A 21,802-nucleotide genomic window follows, 5' to 3' on the forward strand; every position below is an offset into this window, starting at 1 on the left:
CTGCTCCACACTGGTCTCTGAAAGTTGTGAAACCTGCTTGTAAACAAATTCCACTGACTAATTAGATGCTTGGAATGCATAAGGTAAGTGAGGAATAATTAAATGAACAAGTCTTATTTTTTTAAGTTCACTTTCTTGTAATGACTACACACAATGAGTTACACAGTTCCTTGAAAAGCAAAAGAAGAAAACACAAACCACTTTGTGTCAAAAATACCTCTGCTTTAATAATGCAGAACAAGCTGTTTCTTCTGAGCAGACCTCACTGCTGCTCTGCACTTTGTCCGTTTCCTGTGGAAGTAACTTGAGCAAATGAAAAGCATTGGCATTGATTTAATGACTAGTTTGAGCTCAATACAGCCAATCATCTGTGTCCCTCTATCTGCAACCTTCTACTATTTCCTTGCTTAGACAATGACTGTGAATAGACCAGAGACAGCTCAATAAATATGTTAGACCAGTGGTTTCGCCAGCGTTTCACACCAACTGCATCTCAGAAAATGTTGTATTTAAAAGCACGCCTTTGTAGAGCTAAAATGAAGGGAATTTAATAAAGGAAAACAACACAGTACAACAATGCAACTAGTACTGTACCAGGATTACACTCAGTCCTACCAAGATTGAACCAGAACTAAGGTGTGTTTGGCTGTAAATTGTCTCCATTTTGGACCTGGCGTGGACTAGGTTTGGTCCTGTTCTAGTTCTTGTTTAGTCCGGGTCTAGTCCAGGTTTAGTTTCAGGTTCCAGTTTTGATATATAGTGTACTAGTGTGAAGTTTGTCCAGGTTTACTTAAAACCAGGACTACATCAAATATGAACCAGACTAAACCAGGATTTAAACAGAACTACTCCAGAATTACATGAGGATTAAACTATAGATCGTTAAGACTAAAATAGTTCTAAATCAGGTCTAAACAGGTCTAAAGCAGACAATATAGGACTTAACCAGGACTAAATGACATCTAAACCAAGACTAAACCAGGAGTAGATGAGCATTTACGCCCCAATGAGTCTATATTAAGTCTTCAAATGGACTGAACCAGATTTAAACAAAACGAGGAATAAAACTGTGCTTAAATAAAAACATTTATCTCCAACAGAAATAAATTAACTTGAAAATTGAACTAAATCTAAACTGCTCTTGAGCGCCCTCTCTGGTCTGCGCACCACATTTTGAAAACCGCTGTATTAGACTCGCACTCGTAGCCTATAAATCGCTTTAGGAGGAGTGGCATTTATTTAAAAGACCTATGAAGATCTGTAGCGCCACAGCCACCCACCACACACCTACTGTACCTCAGGGAGAGAGAGAGAGAAAAAGAGAGAGAGAAAGCAAGAACGCACGAGGAGCGAGAGAGGGAGGAGAGGGAGGGAGGGAGGAGAGGAGAAGAGCCGCGTACAGACAAGCCAGAAGAAAAACAAATCAAGTGCCATAAGCCGTTTGAAATGAGCTAGTTGAGGTGCATAAGGAAAAGCTATGTTGAACAAAAGACCAAAGGGAGGAGAGTGAGAGAGAGGGACGATCTCCAGAGAGTTGCGCCACGAGTCCGCTGGCTTCTTTCGAGTTGCGAGAGTTGACTGGATCCAAAACAAAAGAGGGGGAAGAAGAAGAGGGTTTGAAAAAGGAGAAGTACGGAGGGACCTTAAGCCATGGAGGCGAGAAAGCATCGTTTTAGGAAAGGGAGGAGTGCCACCTTCAGTATAGACGGGTTCAACATCACTATAGGTAAGAGTCAGTGGAGTTTTTGCATGTGAGGAGGCACAGAGTGTAAACGTATACATCTTAAACCATGTCACATTCTCTGCCTCTGCGCGCTTGGGGTTGAAGTTGATTCTTAACAATTCAATGCAAGTCCTCCATGGAAACAGGAGAGAGGCAAAGCAAAAGAAGAATATACGGTAGCAGTATTCGGTTGTACTTGGAATGCTTCAGGCGTTACTAACTACTTAAATAAGGGCTTAGAGTTGTAAGTTAGGGTAGTTACTGAGCCTGAATTACCTTTAATAAACGATTTGTTCATTATGAGTCAAGTCGTTTTTCATGCTTCATAGGGCTAATTATAAAGTGTTACCCAGAATTCCTACACAAACTAATTCAAAGTACTTTATAGAACACGAAGAGTTTGCTAGATTGATAATACAATGTTAACAGGGAAGCAAGTCAACAAATGCGCTAAGAAGCAAGACTACATTTATAAGAGGACGTTTGCTTCTCATTCAGAGCTGATGTTGTGACGTCACTAGGATTTGCTCCATTGTCTTGACAACCAAAGTGTTGATGAACTTATGTGGCACTTTTTGAATGTGTGTGTATCTGTGTGTGTGTGTAATTTAGTGTTTTGTGTAGCGGTTGTGAGAAAAAAGTCATGAAGGAAGGAGGAGGGGGGAGAGAGGGAGGGGAGTGTGAGAAGTAGGTTAGAAAATAGAAACGTTTTGAATGAGGCAGCGGAGGAATCAGAGGAAGTCTGTGAAGTTGAAGTGGAGTGCTTTACTCAATGGCTTTTAAAGAACCGCCTTTAAACTTGTGAAAATGCCAAACTTAGATTAAACTTATTCAGATTTAGGTTGTCTTTAGCTTACATTGTTAGAACTTAAAAGCAACATAGCTGTGTGTTGAGTACCAGCATCAAAACTAGATACTCATTTGTCACGATAACACATCACATTTTGAATATATTGTGGAAGTAAATATAGATGAAAACGACCCAAGCCAAGAACAAATTTATACCAGAAAACTATTCTAAAATAGTTTTGTTGTAATAATAGCATAACATTTTAGTACTTAGTTTGCATTTGTAATGAGCCTTAGATGTTATTAATTCAATCTTAAATCTTATTATGTAGTCAAAAAAAAAAAAAACAGTAGTCATATAGTAAAATATCCCAAAAATTTCCCAGTAGTACAGCGAAAAAGTACCCACGATAAATATTGAACTCCAAAAATATTGTTCCAGTTTTCATATATTGAACGATAAGTTGATATAGTAATTTTCGTGACAGGTCTGCTTATTTGAGGAGTTATCAGTACTGAGAGAAAAATACAAAGAAAAAAGTCTAACCTTTCCTGAATAGTTTTAGAGTGGCCTTTTTAGAGTAAGACCACATGCTAAACAAAATAGTGTGTTTTTATTATCACTCAGGTACTGAAATTAATCTAGTTTCAAGCATTTTCTTTAAGATCAAGATTTGGTTTGACATTTTAGTAGCATGAGTTGTGTCTAATATATGGACATCGACTGGAGATTCATCTGGTTGTGTAATGTTTTAAGATACTTTACCACAGATGTTCTTAATAAGACGTGTACAGGTAAATTACACACTTTACATTGGCAGTATGGCTGATTTGTTGCCAGATACTCTGTTTATGCTTGAGCTAACTGCTGCATAAATACTGTAGATACACAATACACAGTTAACACCATTTCTAGAAAAACAGCACTTATGAAATTGGCGTGCATCCAAGTTAATCTTAGGCGAGGGTAAAGTGCAATTGACCTGTTGCCATGGCACTTAGTGAGTTCACAGCATGTGTAGTGGCCCAGGTGACACCAAACAGCTGCTCTTCGTCACCACAGCCAAAACTGACCCATCAGATGACATCACAGCATTATATCGCCCTATAATGTATAATGTAGATCTTGCAACATCTTGATAACGATATTGATATTTTAACAATGCATCATAAAAAAAATGCCTGTAAATGTTGTGGTTGAGGTTCAAGCATAAGACAAAACAGAGGCAGAAATATCAGTTATATCACTAGATGTTCATTCATTTGAATCAGCACTTTTTGTTTTGAACATAGATGATGCAATCGATGTTCAAATTTAGCATATTTGTAACAGCATTTGCAATATTATACAGTTTTTCATATGGGTTAATTATTATTATTCATATTTAGTTGTAAAGCAGGAAGTTCACCTGTCACACACTAAATGATCCAGTTCAACATTTGTATATTTGGATATTGTTTACAAAAATAGCATGTATGAGTAATAGTTATAGTAATCCCTCTCTGTAGAATCTGAAATAAAGCAAGAAGAGCTGAAATATCCATCTTAGTCTTTCAGTTAGACATCAACTTAAAATTCTATGTTTTATGCATTTTCTAAAAAAAAAAAAAAATCTGTTCTCAACTTGTTTACTTGCGGGACTCAACTTTTCCCATTCATTAAATTGTGACCTACTTTCAACACATTAAACTTATATCCTTCACTAAACTATAACTTGTCAACACTTCAAAATATATTAGGGTGCATTTCTTTCATTTCTAAACGCAAAACAAAAATTCACACAACACATATCTGATGTTACTTTCAGAGCATTTTAACCACTTCCTCCACAACTACGTACATCTTTAGAACGACCCACTTTTATGCCTGGCCAATAAGTTGAGGTTGAATATCACAAATATCACATGAAGATGGGGCTGACTTGAAAAACACAGCTGCATGTATCAACTAAATTTCACAGTGAATTGTAGTTTTACTTATTACTACGGAGATAATATGTTTGTGTAATCCCTCAGTCGTCCAGGTATGATTCATAGTAAAAGAAAAGTATCAAATCTGTCAACTGGACAAAAGGGGGTAAGATCCACTGCCTCACAGGTTGGCGGCGCAATTCCAGCTCCCACAGATTAATAATATTGTCGTTGTGTCCTTGGGCAAGATACTTAACCCACTTTGCCCCCAGTGTCTGCGTACACTGGTGCATAAATGTGTGTGTGAATGGGTCAGGGGTTCCTTGATGTAAAGTATTTGAGTGGCTTGAAGGTGGAAAAGTGCTATGCAACCATTTACCATTTACCAAAGTTAGACATTTTTGTTAGCATTTTCAAATTAGAGAAGATAGATTGTGAACTGCTAAACTTGCTTTGTTTGTAGCAGCGTAAACTACACGGTACGCAGGGTTTTTTTTTTACATAATAAGACCCCATGGAGAGAGTTTGTTGCTATCAGCCTTTTATCTTTGTAAGTTAAACGTCTAACTTTTCCGCGAGAGGTTCCATCTCCTACTTGTTTCTGCGGAAAAAGTTTCAAAAGATGTTATTGCTTTGCCTGAAATGTCCCATAATATAGCACTTAACTTTTCCATCTCCATAGAAACAAACAGGCGACGCCACCAGGTCAAGTTACAGGTCAGATCTGTGGAGGCAGCTCACAGTAAGAATATAGAGAAGACAGATACAGTAATAACTTCCCCAAGGAGACAAGGAGCTGACCAACAACGGGAAAAGTTACACAGTGAACTTTTAATAAACCTAGCTGTAACCTTTGACTTTGTGTGTCTTAAATAGATAGATAGCGCCAATAGAAAGAGAAAGGTTCAATGCCATATTTTGGGACATTACAGACAAAGCGGTAACATCTTCATGGAGACAAGCAAGTGGCGGATCCTCCATGAGAAAAGTTACATAGGTCAGCTTTAACGTTGGTAACCCTGGCACTTATACAAATTGTTCATGTTGTCTTTATACTAACTTGATACCAAACTTACTTGTGTCAAAAAGTGAGCTATTTCTAAACCAGTGGGTTGCTGTGTGGTTGTGTGGGCGATCTCTGCACTCAGCACTTGTTGAAGCCGATATTTTCATGAGGAGGCAACTTTTTTTTATTTAAATGTTATGAATTCCTTCGGGAGATTGAGAGCAGAAACTAAGCAACGCAAACTGGAAATACACGACGGTAAAGATTTACTTTTGACTGAATAAGGTTGAGTTGAAATATATTATCTATCTGGTCGTGCAAATCGTGCTGCAAAAGCTGGAGACTAAATGATCTCTTTGTGCAGCTGGCCTTGTACACCAAGCACATGCTCTGCTATTGAAACACCACAGCCTTCAACGCTTTCTGTTAGACAACCTGATGCTTTCTTTACTTGTGTATTTGCAAAGAAATATTTCAGAACTTTTAAAATGTTATGTCATTTTATTTAAAAACTGAACTAAATCATAATAAGATTTAATTGAAAGCTGAAACAAATGGTCCTGCAACACTGACGATGACCTTGATCTGGAAGACCCAAGTTCATTTATTGAAGCAGGCGTTATGCTGATTGAAGGTTTATATGTGAGCTCGTAGTAGCCTATTCATGTAAGAAATTGAAACATAAATTATTAAAATGTGCTTTACTTATGCACTATGTAATGTTCATTGCAGATGTTATTGCGTTCCATAGATGTTCCACAAAAGGGCATTAATTGTGTCTTTAACGGCAACATTTATTCCATCCATGTGTTTTTATGGCTCAAAAATACCTTGAAAAACATGCACTCTTACTGCGTCAAATTCACTTCTTCACAGATCTGTATGGAGGAGCAGAAATTACATCATTGGAAATAAATAAATAAAAGAATAAATGTTGGAATGTATTAATTTAAATGGTGTGAATAAATAAATGCACGCACAAGCTAAACTATACTTGTTTTTGTTTTGTTTTTTACATTTCTGTATGTTTATTAATTTCTTCATTTATTTATTTGTTTTATTTATATTTTTTGTATTTGTTTACACATTTATGTATTCTACATTTAGAAATTTGTACTTTTATTTATTTACCCATTTTAAATTGTGTTTACATTTTTATTTACTAATTTACTTATTTCCATGTTTATTTATTTGTTACATTTATTTATTTATAATTTTATTCTTTTCCACTTCTTTATCACTTAAATGCTAATAAGTGGCAGGGGCTGACTGATTGACAGCAGGTTGGGCTTTACTTCCTCTTGTTTATGTGCAGCTGCTTCTATTTGGAACACTACTACTTCAACGACTGCTATTACTTCAACCACTATATTACTACTACTACTACTACTACAAATACTAATACTTAATGCTTCTACTACTCCATATATCTGAACTGTAACTTGCTGTAGTGATGCTCTTCTCCAAGGAGATAGATTATGTAACATTTCTGGCAAAACAACAAGTCCTCTAATTGTCAGCTATTGAAAAACCATAGTAGCCCTTTGTTGTGTTCATTGTAAATTCAACATATGATTTTTGCTGAACATATTTTTTCAGAATAGCCTTAGAAAATAATGTCATCATTCAACCCCATAGACATGATTGTTGTCCATTGAAAGGACTTAAAGCCATAACATTAATATGCAATAAGCCTGTGGAGCCAATCTCTAATATTTCTTTCAAATAACAGTAAATCTCTCATACACTTACATAGGCCCCTGCCCATCTGAAACTATGACATAATCAAATTCTGCAACGTGAATGGAAGCTTACTGTCAGGGACTAAAATCATTTAATAATTTTCAATTTTCCAGTGACCTGCTGATGTCTCCATTCTCTGCAACACTATTCTTCTATTGTCCACAGTCTTATCAGTGCAACCTGTATTGATTTGAGCGAGTGAGGAGCTTCAAAACAGGAAGACCTTAAATATACAATTCAGAAACCTTAAAAGCTTCCTTAATCCATTTTACAACCCTACCTAGACAGCAGACTTTGGATTTTCCGCTCTCGTTGCCATATCATTTTAATATCATCATCATCAGCAACACGTGGCTTGAAATGCGGTCGCCATGGAAACCCCCAAGTGTCACAATCAATGGGTTGATGCTGCGCCCAGGTTTTGCTCCAATCGCCTCCTCCCAGGCGTGACTCCAGCGCTCTTTCTGCTCATTGACCTAGCTGGACTCCTTGTATTCAGTGGGTTTATTAGGCGCTCACTGTAGACTACAGACAAACAGCTTTGGCTCTGCTTCCCACACGCACAGATGCCTGGTCACGTCAAGGTCCCTGGCTGCAGGGTTAGGCTTGTTGTGTTGTAGTCAGTCAGTGGGTACATTTACATGGTTTATATACATATCAGAACAAGGGATTCTGGAAAGTATTGCAATTAGATTTGAGATATGTTTAAAAAGTAGGATTCTGTTCAGAGTGTACATTGTAAACAACTCCAGAAGCATTAACATTTGAGAGAAGACTGAAATATGAACTGATATTAAAACAAATACAAGAATTGCATGCATATCAAAACTACAGGTACTATATCATTTTTCCATAAAGACAGGACATTGTGTTATCTAAATAATGGTTGTATTCATTTGTGATTTGATAATGCGGCAGTTCTAATTGCAATTTTGATTTGATTGTGATATATTATGCAGCCCTAATCAGATATCCCCATAGTTAGATCAAAATGTTGGTGTGTGTTTACATTCACAAAAGAAATCTCATCATCAAAAACACCTGGTGACACGTGTCTGTTAATCAATGTATTCTTAGACTAACTGTTGTATTTGGAACACAAAATACAAAGAAATGCATTTAAAATTCAATCTTTAACTTTTTTTCCTTTTAATTACAATCATTTTACTTGTCAAAACCTGCACAGGTGGGAACAATCAGAAAGAAATCAGATAACTCATATATAATCTGTTTATTGATAAATGCAGAAATCAGATAATCCGATTTGTATGTTCATGTAAACATAGGCATAGTTCTGAATAAGGATGTCAAGATTAATCGGTAAATTGATAATAATGTGACTATTCATCAGGTCAGGTAAGAACTAGAAAAGAAAAAAAAACATCATGACCATTTTTGAAGCAAACATTAGTAATTAGTCATTTCAGTGTCATCCGCTCTGTGTCGTGACACCGCTAATCCTGCATAGGGCACACCATGCACCGTCAGTTTTGTTTATTTTTGCCAAAGATACAGTTCCTTTGTTATTTAGCCGTTTGCTGTGCACTTTTGTGTCGTGCCTTATATATTGTTAAATAGCATATTGTTTCAACTGTAATAATGCTAATACCATGTTTTACTACAAAGCTTAAGGCTGGTGCTTCAGTGTTTGCCAAACTACTGCACTGAAGTTGAAAAAGAACGACTGCTGAAGTCCCCCTCCTTGTCCACAGTGTTGGATCACCATAAACTTTCCCCAAGTTACTCTAAACAGCACGTCTCTGATCATGTTATTAGTTGGCCAACATTGTTTTTAGCTTGAACCTCACACATTACTCTAGCCCAGCGATGTTTCGTAGCTTTGATTTTGGGCAAACAACAACCAGCATGATGGATTATTTTTGCTTTGTTCATCACATGTGTTCAGTCTGGTCTGGTGCAGGTATGTGGCCCAGTCCAACAGGCTGCGGTCACGTAGGTTTTTAATATTTACTTCATGAGTTTATGCGACTAAATCCACCTTCGAAAATGCGCTTTAACTGTTATGAGCTTAAATCAAAATCCACCTGAAGGGAGCCAACAAACTTTCATGCACATTAAGAGTTCTAAATGTGATCTTAAGCGTTTCCACCTCTTGTTATTTTTTCCATTCTTCAAAATGTGCATTAAAAATAAGGTAATGGAAATGCAACTAGTAATTCTGAATGACAAAACTGTGCAAATTTGATGTCAACATCTCGGTCACAATATCGTCTGTAACTGGGTAGATTCACATGCACACCAATAACCCATTCATTATCTGATTTCTGGAGTTATCACATTTCTGAAATGTCATGTAAACTGTTACATCTGCTGTGAGTAATCTGATTTCTTTCTGATTGTGCACATCTGGGCAGGACTTAACAAGGCTAAAAATACAGCAAAATGATGTGTCAAAGACAAAAGCTAAAAGATTCAAAATCATTCAAGAGCATCAGATTTTCGGAGTGCGTGTAAAAGTAACTGTCAACACACCTCCACTCAGAGAAATGCCTGGTTTGCCGTGTGTTAGAGATCTCATTGTTTTAAATGGGGCTTAAGCAAATTGAGGAAGAGCTTTATTTAAAACTGAACCAACCAAAAGCATCTTGTGCTGTTCTAACCAACAAATGCTGCACACATTTAGTCATTTGGTGTTTCTGCTTTTGTGACGACCATCATTGTTTCTCTGACATCTCTTTTCTAATAAAAAATAAGAGAGTTGACAACTTCTTTTGTTTGATCAAGATTATTTCCTTCTTCCCAACATAATTTCCAACTTCTGCTCAGTCTTGTATTGGTATTATTGAGTTACAAATCTATTTTAGATTCAAAAATACAATGCTGAGTGAATGGGAAGTCTTCTCCAGACTAGTTTGTGCCATGGTAGGTACAGGTAAAGGTGTATGTGCTTTATCACTCCCTGGCGTCTCATTGGATGCATAGGCTAGTATCTGACCAGTTACACCAAAATACAATAAACCCTTGACATTTGTCTGGCTATATAGTTGAAATGGACTGCCACAAATGCTCATGCTTCATGCTCTAGAAACAAACAGATCAACTCTTTATTATTAGGGCTGGATACTGCGGTGTTGGGGGAAAAAATTAAGCAGTAGTGTTACCAAAAATATATATATGCTAAAATTTTACAGTTCTGGATAAAATGCATTATTCGGATAACAGTTTTGTATTGTTTAAAGAGTGTATGGCAGGTTAAATTACTCATTTCCCTGAAACGTAGTTAACATAATTATATTTAAGATCCTTGCAGAATTTCTAATAGTAAAAACCTTTAAGATATAAAATCAACAAAAAATGTATTGAATCAAAAAGTCTGGTTTGCTGAATCAATTGTGCACAGTTGTCAAAGGGCTGTTGTCCCTGCATGCAATGAACATAAAGTGTATTTATACCATGAAAGCAATAGTACAAGAAAACCAGTTTAGTGTAGTCCAAGTGGCTCGATGCCGCCGGACGCATCTTCCCGTAGGCTCCAAGGGCTGACAAACAAGAGATACACCTGTGCATAACAACAGATGGGATTATGAAGGTTGGGTGTGACGCCAGCAGACGTCTCCACAAAGAAACATTTTAAGTAAAGAGATCCATAATAATACAAGTAAAGATTTAGAGTAAAGAACATGGCCTTCTTTAAGTATTTCTATCATTTATTTTCAATCTTTATGAGGGCAAAAAACAGTTTTAAATTATAACTTTTTTTTTTTTTTAAACTGATGTAAACTATGATAATTATTTGCCACAGGTACTATACCACCAAACCAAGTAATAATTAGTACTAGAACAAAAATAGAAAGGTATAGTCTAAGAAATAGTCCTTCATTAAACTACTTCACTTCTTTTCCAGGTAGACTAAGTGTGAATGTACCAACAGCTCAGCCTTCATTAGCTGTTATTTACACATAACACGTTTGCAATTTGTGCTTCTCCCAAAAGGCTGCTGCAAACTCGCTAATTTGTAGCATTTTTGTGCTAGCATCAAATTGTGTAAATAGTGTGTGAAAAGTGCAATGTTCTGAGGTTTTTACTTGATTTAAGGTAAACAAATGTAATTATGTGGTACACTATTTATGGATGTGTTGTCATTACCTTTTTAGAGCAATATTTGAATTTAAAGGCGCTTTTGAAATCTCTCTCTGGTGGAGGGTCTGTCAAGTGATCGTCTCTATGGAGATGGTATTGTTTTGCCTGAAATGTCCCACAGTATGGCATTAAACTTATCTATACTCCATTGGTTGTACGTCTGGGTTGTGGTACTTTAACACAGTTTGTTTTATGTGTTTTACTTACTACAGAATTACAGTAGATAAAATGCAAGGGAGTTTTTACAGATATTTTCACAGTCATGGATTTTTCACATGGGATTAGAAACACACACAATATTCTTAATTACTACAATTTACCCAAAGTCTCTAGAGATAAAACTAATCCCGTGTGAATAGGGTTTATGAATGTTTTTTTGTTTTTTTTTCAAGGTATCTTTGTGCCATAACCACCTGTAATTGGCTGTTGTGCACAGAGCCTATTGAATGAAGTGAAGTGAAGTGCAAAATATACAGATTTAATGCCATACTGTGGAACATTCCATGCAAAGTAATCACCATCACCATGTCCATGGAGACAAACAGATCCCTAATAGTTACATGCACTTTTATGCAAAGGGGGTTGGTAATACAATGCTACAATAACAGTAGTGTAGTAGTAGTGTTTTTATTTATTTCACATTTGAATCCAATTTTAGGTTCAGTTAGGTCAAAAGCCACAGAAAGTGATTCAGTACCCTCTCTTTCCCTCTGATCTGATGCAAAATACAGCTTTATTTTCATGATGACATTTAACACCCGTCTCCATAGCGACGCAATGTTTACCATCCACCACGAGCCAAATTCACTCCTCTACCTGACATTTCTTCAGCCACAGCTTTGAATTAGCACATTTTATAACCTGTTTTGTTGTTATTTCCAGCTCTACAAAAAAAATCACCTGCTATGTGCCAAGCTACTCGTCCTCCAACACTGGAAAAAAGAACAAATCATATCAGTACTGTCCTCCTCATATTGGATAGTGCGCTACAGGCATCTGGAACAGACAAAAGACCATTTTGATGAACATAAGTGATATATGAATATTGCACTTTATTTTTATAGGGTCAGTGGACACTCATAGAGGCTTTACAATGCATTCAGTGGAGGAGTTAAACTTTTATGTGAAGTGCGGCCAGGGGGTGTTAAAGTATTATGAAGGGAGTATTTCAAAATGAACATGCTGTCATTTATTTTTTTTTAAGCCATATAATCACACATGCAATCACAAGTTAATTCTTTGCACTGTTGTAAAAATTGTACTTTATAGTGACAATGGCAGGTACTTTTGAGTATTTTTGTTGTAATACGATAAGATTTGAGCTGTAGAGGTTTGAATAAATACCTTTTATGGCTAAATATTGCTTAATTTTGTTATTAATATGTTGCAGCTCAGGCCTTTTAACGATACTGTGGATTTAAAAATGGTTTTACTGGGATTATCTTGAAACTACAACTAGTCCTGTCATCTCAGCTGCCCTGGGGTAGACTGACGTTGGTGTGGCTGCTAGTCTGTTCCTTTCCAACCACTGCCAATAACTCACTATACAACATGAAATATTTAGCCAAAACAACTGCATAAATAGCATTCCAATTGTTAACACATTCACTTTAAAGAAAGCTAACTGTTAGAGTAGCCACAAATTATATCAGACTAGCAAAGAAGTGGTTGCCATCATCACCTATACACATTTTAAGCTCTCTTACCCACAGCCTCAATATTATTGGCACCTCTGTCAAAGATCAGAATCACAACTTTCCTCATGCACTTGAGAAGTAAACTTGAGAAGTAAGCTAAAAGGTCATAATTATTTCTTTGCTGGCTTTCATTACAAAAGCAAACATATGTGTGAAGAACTGCTAATTAAGAGTATTCTTCACACCTGCCTAAGCTTTTTGTTCTTTGATTTTACCACAAAGAGATACCTTTAACAGCAACCTTGTACAACCCATAATATGCAAATAGTGAATGAACGAGAACTGAATAGTGACAAAACACGCTCCAGCCCAGTGAAGGTCGAAGTCTTATCTGCTGCTCTGCTCCATTCAAACACTGTCCCAGTCCCAAATGGAAAAATCCAATTTCAACTCACACACTCAGACAGGACCTCAGGCCAAAAGCTGCATTATAATAAGTAAAGAGGGTCATGGCCTGGAAACGATTATTTTTATATTAAACCATTGTGATGCTTTATTGACATGAAATTACATTGAACATCTGCTAAAGAGTAGATTGTATCGGAGGGATTACCGCATTTTCAAGAAATGTTCAAAAGTGCTTATTTGAAACTTGTACTAACATTTAAAGGGCATGTTTTAGAGAGGAAGGAAACTGTATGAGCTGAAAGTCAAAGAATATAGTTTATGTCTCTTTCCATAATTTAAACATTTCATCTCTCATATCCCTTGCTCCCTTGTGGAATTTATTTATTATTTATTTATTTTTGACCCTTTTGTCATTCTGTAATATCTTTATTTTTATATTTTATTTTTATTATTATTTTATTTATTTTATTTTATTTTATTATTATTCATATATATATATATATATATATATATATATATATATATATATATATATATATATATATATATATATATATATATATATATATATATATATATATATATATATATATATATGAATAATAATATATATATATATATGAATAATATATATATATATATATATATATTATTATTATTCATATATATATATATATATATATATATATATATTATTATTATTCATATATATATATATATATATATATATATATTATTCATATATATATATATATATATATATATATATTATTCATATATATATATATATATATATATATATATATATATATATATATATATATATATATATATATTATTCATATATATATATATATATATATATATTATTCATATATATATATATATATATATATATATATATATATATATATATATATATATATATATATATATATATATATATATATATTATTATTCATATATATATATATTATTATTCATATATATATATATTATTATTCATATATATATATATTATTATTCATATATATATATATTATTATTCATATATATATATATTATTATTCATATATATATATATTAGGAATGGTAAAACTTTTTTTTTTTTTTTTTTTTAAGTCAGGAAGGCTTTGAATGTGTCTGAGAACCTTTTTTGTTCTGGGTAATGTTTAAGCTGCACTGCGTAACTTCTAGTGCGGTGTTCTTTAATGGCATACTGTGGAACATTCTTTAAAACGCTCCACAGATCTAAGTGATCTGTGGAGTGTTTTTAGTTTAATGGCATACTGTGGAACATTCTTTAAAACACTCCACAGATCTAAGTGATCTGTGGAGTGTTTTTAGTTTAATGGCATACTGTGGAACATTCTCAGCAAAGCAACAACAAGTTCATGGAGATAAGTATATAACATACACCTCACCCAGTAAAGTGAACTGTAATGCTGTAATACAAGGTGGTGTGTGCACATAAGACCTTTAATATTATGATCATTAGCAATAAAATACGGTACTGTAATTGTGAAAATTTTAATAATAACTCGTGTAGTATTGATCATTCCAGGAAATTCTATATATTTTCAATGTATAGCCTCCACTCACACTATGGTAACTGAACACCTGTAGTTATAATATAGTTCTAGTGTGTTAATTTATCTATACTGCTTTTTAAAGAGCATAGGTGAGAGGTCATTCGTGACAGCAATATCTGCTGACAACTAATTAGACAGTACAGTTAACGAGCTTTCAGTACAAATGGCTGGTTCATTAGATTATATAGAAGAAGAATACAGGTGGATCGTCTTCGTCATTTTGAGCACATTTGACAAACCGTGGTGAGTAGTTGGCAGCAATTAGCCTCCGTGATAGTGTGTGTTTTGTGGTAGAGAGCTCCTCATTGTTACCGACTGTCTATTCAAAGGGTCTCCAACATTTTTTTTTTTAAATAATGTGAAAACGTGTCCAATTATACACAGAGAAACCAGGATTAAATGGAAAGTGACTAATTAAACCATGCCTCTTGTGAATCTACTATCTAATCAGTTTCCTACGTTTCCTCACAAACTGCCACTTAACTGATATAAAACTATGATACATTTTTACCTCAGGTCTCACCAAAACCAAGTTGTAATTAGAAAAATATATGAATCTGTCAAATGCGCTTTAAGAACTAAAATCTGTCTCATGCTTTTCATATCAAATGATGGTGACCTGGACTTTAAAATGTGAATTATAAATGTGTTTGATAACCTTATTTTGGTGTTTCTATTTCTTTAGTGGCAAGTGAAGATGCAGACAGCTCCAGCAGACCAACAGCCAGTTTTTCACGTGAGTAAAACCTACACTTTACAACACTATTTTTATACAGCGCTTTTCCTCCTTCGAGACACTCAAAGCGCTTTACATCAAGGAACCACTCATCCATTCACACAAACAACTGAGCTACGGTCTTCCCAGTAAATGTTTTGTAAATATAATGTAATGTGATCTTGCAAAAAAATGTATAAGGATAAGGTATATGGATCAGTGCTTGTAGTGCTTTTTTAATCTATCAATCTATAGGTAAGGTGCAATATGGCTGTATGGCTTTAGACTTGGACTTACAGGTATCAGACCATGCACCTATTACCCACATTATGATAATTACTTGGGGCTCAGTACTTAAGTACTTTTTCTTTGCCTTAGTGGGACATTTTTGGTTATTTTTCTGTACTACGATGAGATTTAAAGTAGAGGCTAGAGGTTTGAATTATGAATTTGTACAACTCAGTATAGATACAAGCTAACCACTTTATTTATTCTTATTCTTATTCTCTTTCTTTCTTTCTTTCTCTCTTTCTTTCTTTCTTTCTTTCTTTCTCTCTCTTTCTTTCTCTCTTTCTTTCTTTCTTTCGTTCTTTCTCTCTCTTTCTCTCTCTTTCTCTCTTTCTTTCTCTCTCTCTTTCTCTTTCTTTCTCTCTTTCTCTCTTTCTTTCTCTCTTTCTTTCTCTCTTTCTCTATCTCTTTCTTTCTCTCTTTCTCTCTTTCTTTCTCTCTTTCTCTCTTTCTTTCTCTTTCTTTCTCTCTTTCTTTCTTTCTTTCTTTCTTTCTCTCTTTCTCTCTCATATTTTTTAACTACATTTAGAATACTTTTTAGGGGGATAATTCTGCTTTATAATTTGGATTTAATATGACCGTTTATTGTCTATATTTACTTCAGCAATATGTTGCACTTGAAAATTTTATATAACAACAGGCCTAAATCCATTAAGAAGTTGCCGCTTTATATAAAAAATAACACGTTTTTCAATCTAAATGCTAAAACATGTTAGCATATATTAGATTTGATTGAACTGTAGCATATATTAGATACAGGCACTGCAGAAATAACATTGCAATTATTATGTTGCATAATGAGCCAACACAAGCATACAAAGTAAATATTTTGTAAGTCCACAAGAGGGCAGCATTGTAAAACCTCTCACTCCTCTATCGCTTCTCCACCATCTAAAAAGCATTATAACAACAGACCCTGTACCCAGCTTTTATTTGCTTTTACCGCCTGTGTTTGAAGTGCAGGTTTTCAATCATTACTTGGTTCGGTGGGATAGCACATGTGGTAAATATTTATCATAGTTTTATAGTTAAGTTGCAGTTTGTGGGGAAAAAGGGAGGGGAAATATAAAATGCAGAAAGTAATTCCTGTACCTATGTCAGCAACATCAAAAATTCCATCCAAAATGCAGGGATGATTTATGCCCAAGTAAGGCATTTTTCTAGCAGTTTAAACCTCTATTTAACAAATTAAAGGTGGTGTCATCTGCTTTTATAAGTTTAATCATGACTATTATTCAATTTAGGCCTGTTTTGACCCTTTGACCCCTGGTTGCTAGGTAACAAAAGTAGAATTAACTCTACATATGTCACATTTGATGCTCATGTCCAACCAGTAAAGTGATACACTTCACTAAAATGCTAAAATCAGGGAAAACTAGGTCAAACCTTTAAAATCACAATCAGGTTAACTATGTTTTAGTGAAATGTGTTGTCTGATTGTCATATATGCACTTTAAACCTACTATTTGTTCAATCTAACAACCAACTATACTAGATTTTAATTCACAAACTACTGCTCTCTCACGTGTGTGCTAGGCTCCAAGTCCCAGAGTGCGCTGTGGAATGCCATCACGGCGGGAATGGGCATCAAAGGCAAAGAGCAAAAACCTCTCCTGAATGATCCACGCAGCCCCGAGGAAATCCTGGCAGATGAGCTCCCGGGGACCGATGAGCCAGACGCCACAGAAAAAACAGCCATCAGGTTTGACCATGGCACAGTGGGATACAAGTCTATAATGAGTTCAATATAAGTACAATAGAAGCTGGTGTGTGAGCTACAATGTTTTGGAAGTTGTTGGGTAAAGGATATCCCAGCAGCTTTGTGCCTGAGATGGGGTACAAGTTGATAAACACATAAACCCATAAACACATATTGAGATGTTGTTGGTCCTGTTTTAGTCCTGGTTTAACCCCTTTCTAGTCCAGGATTAGTTCTGCACTTTGGATATACCTTTTCTACAGTTTAGAGCCATCATTTCACTAACTGATTCATTGTAAAAATCTTCAACTTCCCTTTAACAGCTTGAATTTCATTTTCAGCACAACTCAGTAGAACTCAGTTAAAGGGTTTGGGGGAGACCTAGGACCTGGGACGCTTTGAGAATCTCCAGAGAGCAGAAAGTGTGTTTAGGGAGAGATGTCTGCAGATCTTGAATGAAACAGTGTTAAAGTGAATCATTTAATGAGTGTTAATATTTTATTACATGATCTGGCCAAGTTGGTATTAGTATCATTGAGAATTTTTCTGTTGTATGCTTTTAGACTCCTTGAAGCTGTTTGTGTCATAAATTACACATTTTTGGTAGCCTGTCTGTGATATCTGTGAAGTTTGTCCTCCTTGTATTTATTGTAAAACCCAACAAGTTAGGACTACTCAAAAAATATAATGAAACTGATTACATCCAAATTTTTGAGTAGAAAAATGCTGTTTTTGAGTTAACAAGCTGTCTATCTTTAAGTAGTACATACCCCCAAGATTTCAGTAGTTTGTAATGTTAACAAATATAATAAATGCATTTTTATTAATACATAAAAACAAACAAATTGAACCATATGCATTTTTGAATGACATTTTTATTGACATATCCATCAGTCGAAGCAGAAACTTTATTCACCGTGTTGGCCTCCAGGACCACAGCAGTTCAAGAAAAAACAAGTCTCATTGAAGGCTCACAGCCAGATCTTTCTGTATGAGTTAACTTTAGATTATTCACCAAAACAAAAGCATAAACCTATGAAATTATTCAGTTAATATAAAAATAACATCAGCAGTGTTGAACATGGTAAGTGCTCAGTGCATATTAAGCAGTCCTTACAGATAACAGACCCACTCCATTACATAATACACTATAATGGAGTATCATTGGTACTAGCTCTTCTAGTTGTTGCTCAAAACAAACCTTTCATTGTTCGTAAATAATATCCCATCATGAGGTTATGACAGTAATATGAAGGGGTATCTCTTTAGCATTTGCAGGGCTGAATTGGTGTGACATTTAGCTGACTGGGTACAACAGTAGTCCTCTCTTCTTTGTGCTAATTGCTATGTATGGCTACTGACCTCCTGGGACGCAGCCATGATTGATTCCACCTTGATAACAAGGACTTCAAACCACCATTAACATAATTTGTTGTCACTTTTAGAATATTGAACGTCTTTTAACGGCTGATTCCAATTAACCTTGATGTCTCTGGAGACCAATACAAATGCCACAGGTGCAGAGGAGTACGCATTCGTCACAAGATACTTAAAGCGCTCTGTGTAAGAAAGCTACAAACCAGGAAAGGAGGGAAGATGGAGAGACTGAAGGAGTACATGTTATATAGTCTTTTTCAAATGGTTGTGGTCTGAGTGTTCTTGTTTTCACAGTATTGATTATGTCTCAATATTGCACAGTTTTTTATTACAAATGTAAAATATAAGAGAATTGCATTCATAAGGCTCAAAATATCTTGTTTAGTCATTGTTAAGACCTGATGTAGTCCTGGATTAGCCCTGGTTTCTTTTGCTTTGTCAAAGTATAAACGTGTTTTTATATACTTTGTAGCAGTGAGCTTTTTTTTTTACTCCAAGTGTTAATTACAGTTGTTTAATTGTACTGTAGCTGGTTTTGTCCTATTGCAGACTAGGTTTAGTCCACTTTGTTTTGTCCTGGTTTATGATTTAATCTTAGCAAGCTGAGTATTGTGGTTAATTAAAAGCACACACACATATTGCTGATAATATCATTAGCACATTAACTACAATTTCTATATTGCTTGCTTTTGTCATTTTGTAAAGCTCTGGTGTTTTCCAACCTCTTGGAATATGCAATTTATTACCATGATACTACAATTTCAAACTAGATTTTGTTACTAAAGACAGACACACTACTCAAAACCGATTCTGATACCATAATGATAATAAATAGAGTTCGAATTTGAACATTAAATAGTAGTCATTTCTTTTATATTACTATGTAGCCTTATATTTGTGGAATCCCTCAGTCAGTTCCAAATAGTAAGTGATCAAGGGCGCGCTTCCGTCTCAATCAATTCCAATTTACTTTAGATTAGAAAACTTTCACCCTTCTTTCCGTAAGTGCTGCTGTTAGACTCAAGATATGAACATTAATAAGAGACAAATCAGCTGCGTTCTTTCACTGAGGTTGCTCCTGCTAGCGTTAGCAACAGGTTTGATTTACAGCATTGTTAAGTGCCTGCTCCCATCTAAACCAGCAGTACAGGAAGGGGTATTACCTTCAACAACTTCGCTCTAGATTGGCTCTTTGGTTGCTATGATACTTGTGGTCAGAATTCCTAATATGGAACTCGACTTCATTATACAGTCTATGCTATGTAGTCTTATAATTGTTCAGATACAGCTCAATCTCTTTCTAAAGCTAATCAGGAAAGGTTCATTCTGACCTGTGAATGTGACTTTTTTAGTATCGCTATCCGCTCAGCGAGCGCCTGGTGGTCGGGCCTTTCCCCATGGGGCCTGGCCAGGCCCAGCCCGAAGGAACGACGTGGGGCCGTCCTCCCGTGGACCCACCACCTGGGGGAGGAGCCATGAGGGGCGGGTGCAGAGAGATCCGGGTGACAGTCGAAGGCGGGGACCTCGATGACCGGATCTCCGGACATGGAGACTAGCTCTTGGGCTTGCTCATTGCCCCACAGCTCAGCCGCCACGTGTTGGAGTTCACCCCGGTGAACGAGAGGGTTGCATCCCTGCGCCTTCGGGTCCCTCCCTGGGAGGGGTACTAGACAGTGCGCCAACTGGGGACTCCGTTGTTCTCCTGGGGGACTTCAATGCCCATGTGGGTAATGACAGTGACACTTGGAGGGGATTGGGAGGAATGGCCGCCCGATCTGAACCCGAGTGGTGTTTTGTTATTGGACTTCTGTGCTAGTCACAGTTTGTCCATAACAAACAAATGTTCGAGCACAAGGGTGTCCATCGGTGCACGTGGCACCAGGACACTCTAGGTCGGAGGTTGATGATCGACTTTGTTGTCGTGTCATCTGACCTCCGACCGCGTGTCTTGGACACTCGGGGGAAGAGAGGGGCTGAGCTGTCAACTGATCACCACCTGGTGGTGAGTTGGATCAGCTGGCGGAGGAGGAAGCCGGACAGACCTGGCAGGCCCAAGCGCATCGTGAGGGTCTGCTGGGAACGTCTGGTGGAGCCCTCTGTCAGAGGGGTCTTCAACTCACACCTCCGGGAGAGCTTCTCCCTGATCCCGGGGGAGGCTGGGGACATGGACTCCGAGTGGGCCATGTTCTCCACCTCTATTGTCGATGCGGCTGCTCGTAGCTGTGGTCGTAAGGTCTGTGGTGCTTGTCGCGGCGGCAATCCCCGAACCCGGTGGTGGACACCGGAAGTAAGGGATGCCGTCAAGCTGAAGAAGGAGTCCTATCGAGCCTTGTTGGCTCGTGGGACTCCTGAGGCAGCTGATGAATACCGTCGGGCCAAGCGTGCCGCGGCTCGGGCAGTCGCAGAGGCAAAAACTTGGGGTTGGGAGGAGTTCGGGGAGGCCATGGAGGAGGACTATGGGACGGCCTCTGGAGGGACTATGTCTCTCGGCTGGCCTGGGAACGCCTTGGGGTCCCACCGGAGGAGCTGGAGGACGTGTCCGGAGTGAGGGAAGTCTGGAAGTCCCTGCTTAGACTGCTGCCCACGCGACCCGGCCCCAGATAAGCGGAAGAAAATGGATGGATGCATGGATGGCTATACGCTCAAATGAATATCTAGTTTTAATAATAGTTTAATATTGATTAGTATCTTATTTTTGACAAGCCTTCCAGGGGGTACTAGACACTGATGAAGGAAGAATTGTATAGTATTGAAAAGTATTGAATAGTACAGATTTATACAAACGAGTCACCGTTACACCAGATAGGAATACT

At 36.6% G+C, this 21,802-nt stretch overlaps 1 protein-coding gene across 3 annotated transcripts in view; it reads left to right on the forward strand.

The window, feature by feature from the left end:
- pde1cb (phosphodiesterase 1C, calmodulin-dependent b) overlaps positions 1–21,802 on the forward strand; it is a 150,610-nt gene that overhangs the window by 18,574 nt on the left and 110,234 nt on the right. For 2 of the 3 annotated variants that reach the window (XM_055228414.1, XM_055228411.1), the window contains 2 exons: positions 15,596–15,646; positions 17,450–17,615. In XM_055228414.1, coding sequence (XP_055084389.1) covers positions 17,494–17,615 — 122 coding nt within the window. In that variant the 5' untranslated portion in view covers positions 15,596–15,646; positions 17,450–17,493. Of the gene's footprint in view, positions 1–1,562; positions 1,727–15,595; positions 15,647–17,449; positions 17,616–21,802 lie in introns of those variants that run through there. The other variant, XM_055228412.1, reaches the window with a different exon arrangement.

The sequence above is a fragment of the Periophthalmus magnuspinnatus genome, chromosome 17 (assembly GCF_009829125.3).
Source record: "Periophthalmus magnuspinnatus isolate fPerMag1 chromosome 17, fPerMag1.2.pri, whole genome shotgun sequence".
In the NCBI taxonomy this organism is placed as follows: Eukaryota; Metazoa; Chordata; class Actinopteri; order Gobiiformes; family Gobiidae; genus Periophthalmus; species Periophthalmus magnuspinnatus.